This window comes from Pelophylax lessonae (genome assembly GCF_965119305.1).
Source record: "Pelophylax lessonae genome assembly, chromosome: 1".
In the NCBI taxonomy this organism is placed as follows: Eukaryota; Metazoa; Chordata; class Amphibia; order Anura; family Ranidae; genus Pelophylax; species Pelophylax lessonae.
In genome coordinates this window covers 232,515,498-232,529,066 of record NC_138768.1, presented here as the reverse complement: position 1 = coordinate 232,529,066, position 13,569 = coordinate 232,515,498, and the positions used below count along the sequence as shown (strand labels likewise).

At 43.6% G+C, this 13,569-nt stretch overlaps 1 protein-coding gene across 1 annotated transcript in view; it reads right to left on the bottom strand.

Moving 5' to 3' along the window:
- The window catches only part of SBNO1 (strawberry notch homolog 1), a 189,397-nt gene that overhangs the window by 97,095 nt on the left and 78,733 nt on the right, over positions 1–13,569 (bottom strand). The window contains exons 20-22 of the mRNA XM_082243098.1: positions 8,102–8,233; positions 7,895–8,030; positions 2,378–2,490 (exon numbers count right to left, since the gene is read on the bottom strand). Coding sequence (XP_082099224.1) covers positions 2,378–2,490; positions 7,895–8,030; positions 8,102–8,233 — 381 coding nt within the window. The remainder of the gene's footprint in view (positions 1–2,377; positions 2,491–7,894; positions 8,031–8,101; positions 8,234–13,569) is intronic.

The following is a 13,569-nucleotide window of genomic DNA, read 5'->3' as shown; positions in this document are numbered from 1 at the left end:
GCCAGCACAGGAGCTGTATCCAAACTGCAGCCCATGGACCAACCCATCCGCTAAATCAACATGAGCAGTGGGGATCTGTTCACCCCCCCCCCCCCCCACACACACACAAAAAGCTTGGCCCAATCAGTTAGGGCCTGAGATACCAGGGCTGAGGCAAAGACTGGCCGCAATGTCCAATCAGCCATAGTAAAACATGCTGCGTTCCACAGCCTCCACTTTCCTGTCAGCCAGGTCCTTAAAGGACGGGGATTCCTCTGCTGGGATCATGGTAGCTTTGTTCAACCTGGAAAGAGGAGGGTCCACAACTGGTGGGCTAGTCCACATTTTTAAAAGTGATTCCTTCAAAAGGGTAATGTACAGCAAAACGTTGGGGACCACAAATGGTAATTTTGGCTGTTTCCATTCCTTGCAGGAAAACCTGTCAAAATAAGGCACATAAGGAAAACCCTTTGGAGTGGAGGCGTTTATGCATACCAAATGACACAGCCACATCCATGGCTACATGAGTCGCATCCTCCATTTTTAAAGTCTCACGCACTGCAGTGATAAGTGCGTCTACCAGCACTTTTAATTCGCTGCTGTGACCACCCTCCTCACGATCATCCTCACTATCAGCTGGATCTGGGGGTGTGATACTAAGCCCCCCTGGACTGGTGACATCCATGGCGGCATCAGGCTCAGAATCAGAGACAGACAGACTGAGCAGGGAATGGCGGGGGACACTTCCTCCAGGGCCTTTGCCCACACGCCACATCCACCCGGGACACTAAGGACTGCAGGATAACCGTCAGTGCAACCAACCATGGGAAGCTGGGGTTCCAAAGGACCTGCAACCTCCATGACGGGAGTCAGTGGGAGAGATGTGACCCTGAGGCTCCAAAAATGAAAGGAAGACCTCGCAGTACAAAAACAATCTTTTGGCACCACTAAAGGATCTCCCCAATGCTCAGGGTACCTATCAGCAGAGAGCGAGATAACAGGGGACCCGGACCCCCCACCCCCCCCAAGGACCCACCATACCGATTGGAGGAGCGCTGAGAATTCTGACCCAGCATCACCATGGACGCCATCCCAGTTCATATGTCCAGGGCACAGTAAAAGCTTCGGCATCCCGGCGAGGCTTCGGTCATCTCCAGTGTCTCCCGGACTAAGGGAAAATGGCCACTGACATCGAGCTACACAAACATGGCTGCCAGTTGGAGACCAGCCAGAATAAGGGAAAATGGTCACCATCAGCTACAGCATGCTGCCAGTATTTTCCCTGTGCAACGCTGCACTCTCTGCAAGGGGACCCCCTTCTGAAAGTAGGACACACGTTAGGGGAAGACTCCGCTGCGCACTCTGCACAAGTCTCTGCATTGGGTCCTCTCCCTGCACTATACCCACACTGCGACACTGCAAACAGTGGGACATGCACCTAGGGGTCTCCTACACTGGGACCTTCCAGACTACCAGGGCAGGACACTATCCCAGAGTGGGAATAGCAGGAGAAACCCCAGGGGTCTCTGCTGCATCCTTTGCCCTGGGACCCCCACAAGAATCCAGGTCCAGACAGGGGGGAAAGGTAGTGGGAGACATCCAGCTCACTGTGGGATTTTTAAGGAAGGGAGGAGGGAACCTGCAGGCAGGTCGGACTATCCCTGGTAGGTTACTCGCATCCACCCCCAAAAAAAAAAAGCCAAAGAAGGGGAGAGGCGGGACTGTACTTACCCTTCCATGGTGCGGGTAACGCTCCAGACAGAATCCTCGCCACTGAAGTTAGGGCACGGTGGGCCAAGGGACCACTGCGACTCAGACCCAAGCACGGTCGTATGCGACCCTGCGAGACGTTTTAACTCGCGGACCTACCTTTGTTCGTGAGACTATGTCGCGGCCGACCCACCGCATAGCTGTAGTCTGCACGCGCTCCCTGGCTGGGCTGGGGGAAGGAGGAACCAGGATCTAGATTATCCAGTCCGTTTGCCCAGCCTGGCAGGTGATTGTAGACCTCCCGAGAGAAAACAAAAAAAAGATGCAAGGAAGGAGAAGAAAAATTGCTAGGACCAGAGATCCCAGCCGGGAGCCTAGGTCTTACTCCTGTCTAGATAGATAAAAACTGATTACCTAGAGCAAAGAGGGGAGGGGTTATATACCAAGCTGAGTACGGCCCATGGGTGTAGCCAGGTTTTTTTTGTTCTGCCTAGTCCTACTCTTGGAGGAGGCAATATAAACTAGTAGTTATGATTTATGGAGCGCTGTGTCCATCGATGAACCAAAAAGAAAAGAAAATTTGAAAAGTTTAACCAAAAATATGCCAGAATGTGTTCTAAAATCTTTTAAAGTAGGATACCCTAAATGCATAGCATACAGTTCAAAAAATTAATACAAATAAACTTACCAAACTCTCTAATCTTTTTGCAACAATTGAAGCAAATCTTTGTTCTCCAGCTAATTCAGAAATGAGGAAGACATATTCTGGAGCAGTAACTTGATTAGATCTATGTGTTCTACCTGTAGAATAAAAAAAAAACCAAAAACGTTACGATTTTGGGTTACCTTTTTTTTTTTATAAAAAAGGATCTGCACATACATAGACACAACCATTGTTTTACAAACATTTAGTACATGTAAAGGTTTCCCTATGGTTAGCTACAAAGAAGAAACTGCACAGCAGATGCTTACTTTCATGCTTCATGATAAAAAAAACTTTATAAAAAAAAGCTGTCTAAAAAGTGATAATTTTATTGCTGCCAACCTAAAGTGATTGTAAAGTATCACCTTTTAAAAACGCCTCATTCAGTTTAAATAAGAAATGCAAAACATTTTTGTATAGATCAAAAAAAAAAAAAAAACCAAAATAAAAAAAACAAATTCCTTTTTATAAGTGATTACATACCCTCTGTTCTCAGCTGCATAAGAGCCAGGGGATGGAGAAGCAGCAGCACACTGAGCTTCCCAGTGACTGGCTGAGATGAAGGGGTGTGTCAGGACAAGTCTGATCATTGGAGAGCAGGCTGAGTTCCCAGCATAGCTAGAGAACTGACCACAATGTGCTCTCCTGCTTGGCAGGAAAACCAGGGATTTCACACAAAAGGAAGCAATACAAAGACAATTGGATACTTTCGCATAGAAGTACTGTACAGTGCCTTGCGAAAGTATTCAGCCCCCTTGAACTTTGCGACCGTTTGCCACATTTCAGGCTTCAAAGAAATAAAACTGTAATTTGTGAAGAATCAACAAGTGGGACACAATCATGAAGTAAAACGAAATTTATTGGATATTTCAAACTTTAACAAATAAAAAACTGAAAAATTGGGCGTGCAAAATTATTCAGCCCCCTTAAGTTAATACTTTGTAGCGCCACCTTTTGCTGCGATTACAGCTGTAAGACGCTTGGGGTATGTCTCTCATCAGTTTTGCACATTCCTCCTTGAAAAACAGCTCGAGCTCAGTGAGGTTGGATGAAGAGGGTTTGTGAACAGCAGTTTTCAGTTCTTTCCACAGATTCTCGATTGGATTCAGGTCTGGACTTTGACTTGGCCATTCTAACACCTGGATATGTTTATTTGTGAACCATTCCATTGTAGATTTTGCTTTATGTTTTGGATCATTGTCTTGTTGGAAGACAAATCTCCGTCCCAGTCTCAGGTCTTTTGCAAACTCCATCAGGTTTTCTTCTTAGAATGGTCCTGTATTTGACTCCATCCATCTTCCCATCAATTTTAACCATCTTCCCTGTCCCTGCTGAAGAAAAATAGGCCCAAACCATGATGCTGCCACCACCATGTTTGACAGTGGGGATGGTGTGTTCAGGGTGATGAGCCGTGTTGCTTTTACGCCAAACACAACCTTTGCATTGTTGCCAAAAAGTTTGATTTTGGTTTCATCTGACCAGAGCTCCTTCTTCCACATGTTTGGCGTGTCTCCCAGGTGGCTTGTGGCAAACTTTAAACAACACTTTTTATGGATATCTTTAAGAAATGGCTTTCTTCTTGCCACTCTTCCATAAAGGCCAGATTTGTGCAGTATACGACTGATTGTTGTCCTATGGACAGAGTCTCCCACCTCAGCTGTAGATCTCTGCAGTTCATCCAGAGTGATCATGAGCCTCTTGGCTGCATCTCTGATCAGTCTTCTCCTTGTATGAGCTGACAGTTTAGAGGGACGACCAGGTCTTCGTAGATTTGCAGTGGTCTGATACTCCTTCCATTTCAATATTATCGCTTGCACAGTGCTCCTTGGGATGTTTAAAGCTTGGGAAATCTTTTTGTATCCAAATCCGGCTTTAAACTTCTCCACAACAGTATCTCGGACCTGCCTGGTGTGTTCCTTGTTCTTCATGATTCTCTCTGCGCTTTAAACGGACAGTGCAGGTGCATTTACACAGAGACTTGATTACACACAGGTGGATTCTATTTATCATCATTAGTCATTTAGGTCAACATTGGATCATTCAGAGATCCTCACTGAACGTCTGGAGAGTTTGCTGCACTGAAAGTAAAGGGGCTGAATAATTTTGCTCGCCCAAGTTTTCAGTTTATTTGTTAAAGTTTGAAATATCCAATAAATTTCGTACCACTTCATGATTGTGTCCCACTTGTTGATTCTTCACAAAAAATACAGTTTTAGATCTTTATGTTTGAAGCCTGAAATGTGGCAAAAGGTCGCAAAGTTCAAGGGGGCCGAATACTTTCGCAAGGCACTGTACATGGTACAGCAGGAACATATCAGGAATACTAAAAGTTGGGGTAACAAATGCTTTAATTCCCTAAATTGCAATTCCTTCCAGCTCCAATAATGCAGTACAGGAGTCGCACAGGAATCCACATTGCGACATGGAATGCTGCACAGACATGTATTCGTTATCTCTTATTAGTGACAAGTTGCTTTATTCTGCAAGCCAGTTTTTTTCTTTGATGTACACAAGTTTCTATACAGTTCACTGTTTGACTGTGCATTCAGTTTCGGTTTCCTCTGTTTTCCAAGTCCACTCTTCCTTCAGCTCAGATTACCCTCTACTCCTTGCCTAGTCCCCCCGATAAGCCTATTTTTTGTTCAATAGGTTTTTATTGAATATTTCAACAAGGAATTAAACATTATAAGACCATATAAGGTATCATACCAGTAAATCCCCAGAAATACTCTTTTTTTTTTAAATTATTATAGCATGAGAGAAGAACTAAACGAAAGGGGGGGGCATAAGGGATTGGGTGCATATCTGTGCATTAGTTCCGATAGAGCATTTACATTAGAGAAATTTTCTCTTTCTCCTCTTATAAACTCCAAAGTAGGGCTGAAGCAAAATTCTTTTCATGATTAGTTGCCCAATTATTGTTTATTGTTTCCACAACCACTTTATGTTAAAGCAGACGGGTCTTTTGTCACACAGGCAGAGAGAGATCAAGTCTCAGCTAAGCTGAAACCCCATCTCTCTGTGTCAGTAACAGAGCCCCCCCCCCTCCCCACAGTCAGTAAGCATTAGGCATACATTAACTCCTTTGATCACCCCCAGTGTTAACCCCTTCCCTGCCAGTGTCATTTATACAGTAACAATGCATAATATTTAGCACTGATTACTGTATTAACACTGGTCCCCAAAAAGTGTCAAAAATGTCAGTTAGGGGTCCGATATGTGCGCCACGATGTCGCAGTCCCGCAATAAATCCTTGATCGCTGGCATTAATAATAAAAACAAACAAAAAAAAAAAGTTCAAAAATCTTTCCCATAGTTAGTTTGTAAACGCTATAACTTTTGCGCAAACTAATTAAAATAAGCTTTTCGGAATTTTTGACCAAAAATATGTAGCGGAATACAAACTGGCCTAAACTAGAAAAAAAAAAATTAAATTTAGCGGGGGAACGATCGCAGGTGTCAGGCGGCAATCGGAGCCGCCTGCCCTGTGCATCGGCTTGCCAACTGACGAGCGGGGGTGGGAGCGCCCCAGCCAACAGTACACGCTTCCCCCCCCCCCCCAGCTGCCTGCGTGCGACCGCCGTATACCTCTGGCGGTTTGCGCAAGAGCGGCTGCCTGCCGCAGTATAACTGCAGCAGGCGGTCGTAAAGTGGTTAAAGAAAAAAAAAAAGGAAAAATGTATGACTATTTTACCGATTTTCAGGCAGAATTGTAATATATTATGTACGACAGACTCCCTTGTCATAGGCAGGTGGCTTAAAAAAAAAGTCAAATCGACATTAGTTTGTTTTCGACCACAGTGACAGGAAAATTTGAAGGAGCAGAATAGAAAAAACTTCTTGGTCAAAGGAATTTCAGATCGTGTATGTGGTTTTCGTTCAGAAACTACATTGGATTTTAAAACTGAATGTTTAAAAGCAAATTACATTTTCAAAACGTCATTCTTTCATTCAGTGAATGTAAAAAGATTTTTCGTATGAATATTCTTGTCCAAAAATCGATACGTGTATGGCCAGCATGGGGCTCGGTTTACACCTATGCAGTGCTTTTGCTGTGTTTTTGAACACATGATTTTGCTGCAATTTACATTTTGCATTCTTTATGCTTTTTTCTGGCTAATTTGTTGCTGGGCAGATTAAAAGAAAATGCAAATTGCAGCAAAAAACACACTACACGCTTTTCTGCAGCTTTTCCATTGAAGTCTATTGTACCAGAAAAGCAAAAGAAGCACCGTTTTGCATTGAAAAAAAATGTCCTTGACCCTTTTCAAATACGCAGTGGCTGATAAAAATCATAGATGTGAATGTGTCCCATAGGAAACCGTGTTAAATGAACTGTAGTGCGTTTCTGCAAAAATTCTCTCTTTCTTGCGGTCTTTAAAGTGATTTTTTTTTTAAACTTATATACTTGTTATACTTACCTGCTCTGTGATGGTTTTGCATAGATCAGCCCTGATTCTCCTCTTCTGGGGTCCCCCGCCGACGCTTCTGGCAACTCCTGCCTTCAGAGTGCCCCAATAGCAAGCTGCAAGTATAGTATAGAGTGCCCCTATAGCAGGGTAAAAAAAACCTTCTGCCTTTGAAACCACTCGCTTTCTGCCAAGGACTACATGTCCCATGAGGAATTGCTCCCCACATATTCACATGTTCTCAGGCAGTTACGGACATGTATAGATGGTGTACTGAGCTCTGTGTGTGCTGCACTGTATTTCCTGATATATAAACAAATCATGCATGTATGCAGGCCAACTAATCGGCTGACCAACTAATCGATTATGAAAATAGACGACAACTATTTTCATAATCGATTAGTTGTCAATCGATTGTTTCAGCCCTACTCTAAATGTTTGCAATGAGGCCATCATAACTAGGACAGTATTACTATAGCAGGCAGTTTCAAACTCATGCCAGCAGGCCCATATTTTTGAGTATTTAACAGCATTAGCTCTAACATGTTAGCTCTTCTAAAAACATAGATCGTCAACTTTTTGTAGCCATTGGGCTACAGTGGGTACAGTGCATTGTCTTCAATACAAAGGAATCAAAGATTTTGCACAGTTTAATAATGGGGTGATGGAGCCTATTAGTTGGATTAGCCAGGATTCTGACCGTTATATGAACATGTCTACATTTTTCCCACTTAAATTGTGGTATATTTCCTTATTGTGGCGTCACTGTTCATTCCATTTTTTCTGTATTGTTCAGAAATTCAAATATATATTTAACTTAGTGACAAGTTCACCAAGCATTATGACCTGAAAGACGAGATCAATCAGTATTGGATATCCAAAAACAGTCACGCAATGATTACATTTTCCAGCAGATAAAGTTAACCAAATTTGTCCTGTACCAAAAAAAAAAAAAATCGATTTGTCCAGGCTGTGCACATCTTTCCATCTGTGTAATCTAACAGCCTAGCCAATACACCGCTTAGCTGGGTTTTAAAGTATATAGGCCAGAAGATGAACATTTTTCTACCCCCTCCAGAGATTCTGAGCCTACCAAACTGCTGAATGGCACGGTCTGCACTCCAAGGCAATTCCAGGGTCATGTGTACCCTCCTTCTCTGGTTTTTAGCTCTGCGGTCAGCTTGTAAGGATATTCCTGAACTGGCAGCTTCTGAGATGATTGCGATGTTCTGTAAAACAATTAACCGTTACAATACAGTCACCACAGTCAACCAAATAACACCAAAATAGCAATACTTACCTTTTCACCATCCATAAACCTTTGCTTTTCAGTGATATTAAGAATTTCTACAGGGACATCAAGCTCCGATCGTGACTCATATGATATACTTCCATCATCATTGCTGACCACTCTGCCCTTCCGACCAGTCATCTTCATGGGAAAAGAACAAAACCATAGCTCAATACAACAGAATACAATAAGTACCTTTTTGCACATCATTGTGACTATATTAGTTCAAGGCTTGACACATTTGCTTTGAATCTAGGAGCCAGCTAAAAAATCCAGGAACCAGTTTTTTTTTTTTTTTTAACAAAAGCTTTATTTTAAAGACAAAACCTCTTCTCTTATATAGCCAGAAAGCAGCCAAATGGCTATGAGTGCTGAGTTCTGGTGGGGGACCATCCACGTCAGAACATTAGCTCAGCGGGGAGATTTCTGTACTTGCATCAGGTAGTTAGTACATCAAGCGCCTTGCGAGAGAGATCCCCAAACCAGATATGCATCTAGTCAAATACATGGTGATGGCTGCTGGTATACAGACTGGTCCTAATTTATAATATATATATATATATTTATATTTAAATTATCACACACACAAATGTCAGAGCTTCAATCTGCTCAGCACAAAACCTTCTGCAGATTGCAGGCTCTGGGGGCCCGTCATACTGTAATCCTGCTTCTCTAACTCCAGCGAGCTAGTCCAGCCCCAAAACCCCATAATATGATCTATGCCATAGCAGAGAGAAGATGTCAGGTCCACAAGCATGAGGAGGAAGGCGCAGGAGGAGCTGCCCCCCTTGGCACAGAACATCAGGCAGCAAAGGTGCCAGCACCAGCCAGTCATCTCCTCAACCCCAGATGGTATGAATCAGACAAATGCCACTCCTCTACCCCCCCCCCACCCTCAAATTTTAACTGTTTGATGAGCCCCAGCCCCCTTCAGAGCAGCAGCCGCACATGGAACCTTTTCCAACATTAAAGCCTCGTACACACGCACCGATTGTTGGCCGTGGTTTTTCGGCCAACGTCCGATCGGCCGATTGTCGGCTTGTTAGTATGATGCTTCCGACAACCGACTGCGACTTTTCGGCCGAACAAAATCTGGTGTGCATGCTATAAAATTTTTGTTGGCCGTCACCAGAATGGCTGATTGTTCTTCAGTCAGTACAGATTTCAGCAGACAAAAATGTGATGAGCAAGACTGGGCATGCTCAAAGAAAAAACACACGAAAAGTAAACCAGAACATGACATCACTTCTGCAGTTGGTTGTTGTTGGCCGACAAAATTCGTGTGCAGTCTAGAGCACATTTCAACCAACACAACAACACTGGACAAAACACGGCCGATCGGTTGGCCAACAATCGGTGCGTGTGTACGAGGCTTAAATCTCCTAATCCTCCCCAGACATCAGAGCCCAAGTATTTCTCTCTGCAGCAGACACGGAGCACACCTTTGTAGAGGAGGGATGGGATGGTGGATGCAGCAATGAGCTCTCCGCCTCCCTCAGCCCGACTCCGACTTCCGGAACAGAGGCTCCCCTCCCAGTAGCTACTCTCCTTTCATTCCCTTCACTACCTTCTGTGGCCGACTTCAACCACACTATGCCACTGGAGCAGGGCGTTATGATGCTAGGAAAAAAATGCCCCAATGCCCCCGGAGATCCCTGGTCACTGAGCGGGGCCTCTGCCTCCTCCAGCAATACCTTGAGGGAGGGCAGCAGTAGAGATGACCGGCCACTGGGGGATCCCCTAATTTTACTGCACTGCTTGCCATTCACTCCTACCGCTGTGTCAGCAGATGTCAAGCCACTCTTCCAGCTGCTAATCACATTACCCATTATAAGGGTGGTGCTCCGCAGCCTGCCCTGAAATGGCAGCTGAGCTATAGCACCTGTCACTGACAAAAGCCAAAATCGCCAGGAAACAATTTCTAGTCACCAGGGCGACCTGGGATTTGTCGAGCCCTGTATTAGTGGTCCCAAATCTCGAAAAAGTCTCTGCACTAATGAAAATGGGATTGTTGTATTTACCATCATTTTCACTTTCGGAGTTTGAGGTACACAAGAATTCAGTGGCTTTTGGGTAATACTGCCATCTATAGAAGGATTTGGATAAACAAAATGGCAATATCAAAGCGTAACGTGTTGTATCAATTTACCAGGTGTAACATCTATTTTACTATAAATTGGGTATTCGATTGGGTTTGTCAACTAAAAATCACTACAAAAAAAAAAAAAAAAAAAATTTTTTTCAAAAAAATGGTTTAAAAACCATTGCGCAAATACCTTACAACATCAAAAAAATTGCAACACTTATTTTACTATGTAGGACCTCTGCTTACAAAATATATAAAATGTTTGGGGGGCCCTTTATGTAATTCTAGAAGAAAAAAAAAAAAAAAATATGCTCATTTTTACATGTATGACAAATTTCAGAATTGGTCCAACCCACTTATCCACTGGGCACTTAAACCTCCTTCCTAACCAGACCAAATTTTCAGCTTTCAGTGCTCTCACATTTTGAACGACAATTACTCAGTCATGCAACACTCTACCCATATGAAATTGTAATTTTCCACACAAGAGCTCTCTTTTGGTGGAATTTAATCACTGGGTTTTTTATAAACGACCAAAGACGGAAAATGTTGTAAGAAAAAGCATTTTTCTTTGCTTCGGTTTTAAAATTTTGCAAATTTAGTCTTTATTCATAAATTTTTCCCAAAATGTTTACTGCTTCATATCTGGTAAAAATAATCCAAATAAGTATATATTATTTGGTCTTTTGTGAAGGTTATAGAGTTTAAGCTATGGTGCCAATAATTGACAATTGATCACACCTGATGTACTGACGGCCCATCTCTTTTCTTGAGATCCTTACCTAAGCCAGTAAGGGTACAAATACCCCCCAATTGACCCCTTTTGGGAAAGCAGACATTCCAAGGTATTTAGTAAGAGGCACGGTGAGTTCTTTGAAGTTGTAATTTTTTTCCACAATTCTTTGCAAAAATGGATATTTTGTTTTCCCCCTTTTTTCACAAAATGGTCATATTATCAAGTTATTTCTCACATGCTGTATAGGCATACTTGCAACTAAACCCACGAACTACATTCTGCTGCTACTCCAGAGTATGGCGATACCACATGTGTGGGACTTTTCCACAGCCTGAACACATACAGAGGTCAAAAATCCAAGTAGCACCTCCAGGTGTTCTAGGAGCAAAAATTACACATATAATTTCCTAACAACCCATCATGCTTTTGAAGGCCCGGGAGCACAAGGACAATGGAAAAGCCCACAAAATAACCCCGTTTTGGACGCCCACAAAATAACCCCATTTTGGAAAGCAAACACCCCAACACATTCTAGGAGCCATAATGTGTCTTTTGAACATGTCTTTTTCCCACAAGTTTTTGGAAAATGTGAAAAGACAATGAAAATGCATTTTTTTTTTTTTTAAACACAAAGTTGTCCATTTATTAGATATTGCTAACACATAGCAAGTACATTGCAAAAATGACACCCTAAAATACCTTCTGCTACCCCACCTGAATATAGCGATACCACAGGTGTGGGACTTTTACACATCTTAGCCACATACAGAGGCCAAACACGCAGGGAGCACCGTCATCTCCTTATTTCCCATTACAATTTTGTGTGGCACTGTAGTGGAACCAACGTGGCGCAGATGAGCACCGAGGTAGCATGGTTGGACACAGACAAGGCAAGGAGGCGGCACGGAGGAGGCGGCAGAGGATGAGTGCAGCTGCACTCTCTCTCCTCGCACGCTCTACCGATCACTGTGTCATTGGACTGAGCGAACACATGGTAAAGGGCCACTGTCATTGGCACTTTACCATGATTTGTGATGCGCCGGGTCCAAGCACGGAAGCGCGATTCTGGGATGACGTCCTAGTACGCCCTCCCAGAATAAGCCGACTGCGCTGTATCCGTCATTCGGCTATGGCCCGGTCAAGCAAGTGGTTAAGGTAATGCGAAGGGCATTTATAAGAGCAGAGGTGGTCTCTTTAGGCTTGTGATCATTCAGGTGCAACATAGTCAGTTGAAGTGGTTGTAAATTCACTCTTCGCTACCTTTAAATTCTCTACTCCGTCCTCCACTACCCCATCCCACCGACTCACTCACTGCCCAGGAGATTGCCTACCACTTCAAACAGAAGATTGATAAAATTCGTAAGGAGATCATTGCTGTTCAGATACCTTCCCATGCCTTATGCTTCATGCCCACAGGTGCAATCATTACTTCCCTTATTCAACCCCACCACTATCGTGCTAAACTACTTGCCAACGTCCACTTAACGACCTGCCCTCTGGATCCTGTTCCCTCGCAAATGCTACGTTCACCTTCTGGCCCTATTCTACGCTCTCTAACCCACATCTTCAATCTCTACCTCTCTTCTGGCATCTTCCCCAACTCTAAAACATGCACTAGTCAGCCCCATACTTAGAAAGTCCTCACTGGACCCAACCGATCTGAACATCATATGCCCCATTTCCTTGCTCCCCTTTTCATCCAAACTCCTCGAACGTCTAGTCTACAACCGACTGTGCGACCACCTTGCCGAGAATAGCCTCCTTGATCCCCTTCAGTCTGGATTTCGGCCTTAACACTCCACTGAAACTGCTCTCCTAAAACGGACAAATGATCTACTAATGGCCAAAACCAATGGACACTATTCTGTACTCCTACTTCTGGACCATTCTGCTGCCTTTGATACGGTTGACGATCCCCTCCTCAAAAAACTCCATGCCTTTGGTCTCCGTGACTGTACTCTTCACTGGTTATCTTCCTACTTATCCAACCGCACCTTTAGCGTTATGTACATTTCTACTTCCTCCTCTCCTCTTCCCTTCTCTGTTGGGGGGCCCCCCAAGGCTCTGTTCTTGGACCCTATTTTAAAGCTACACCTCCTCTCTGGGTCAGTTGATAGCCTCCCACGGCTTCCAATACCATCTCTACACCGACGATACCAAAATCTATCTATCCACCCCTCAGCTCTCTCCCTCAGTCTCCTCACGTATCACTAATTTACTATCAGATATACAGTGGGTACGGAAAGTATTCAGACCCCCTTAAATTTTTCACTCTTTGTTATATTGCAGCCATTTGCTAAAATCATTTAAGTTCATTCTTCCTCATGAATGTACACATAGGACCCCATACTGACAGAAAAACACAGAATTGTTGACATTGTTGCAGGTTTATTAAAAAAAGAAAAACCTAAGTATTCAGACCCTTTGCTGTGACACTCATTTAACTCAGGTGCTTTCCATTTCTTCTGATCATCCTTGAGATGGTTCTACACCTTCATTTGAGTCCAGCTGTGATTATACTGATTGGACTTGATTAGGAAAGCCACACACCTGTCTATATAAGACCTTCCAAATCACAATGCATGTCAGAGCAAATGAGAATAATGAGGTCAAAGGAACTGCCTGAAGAGCTCAGAGACAGAAATGTGGCAAGGC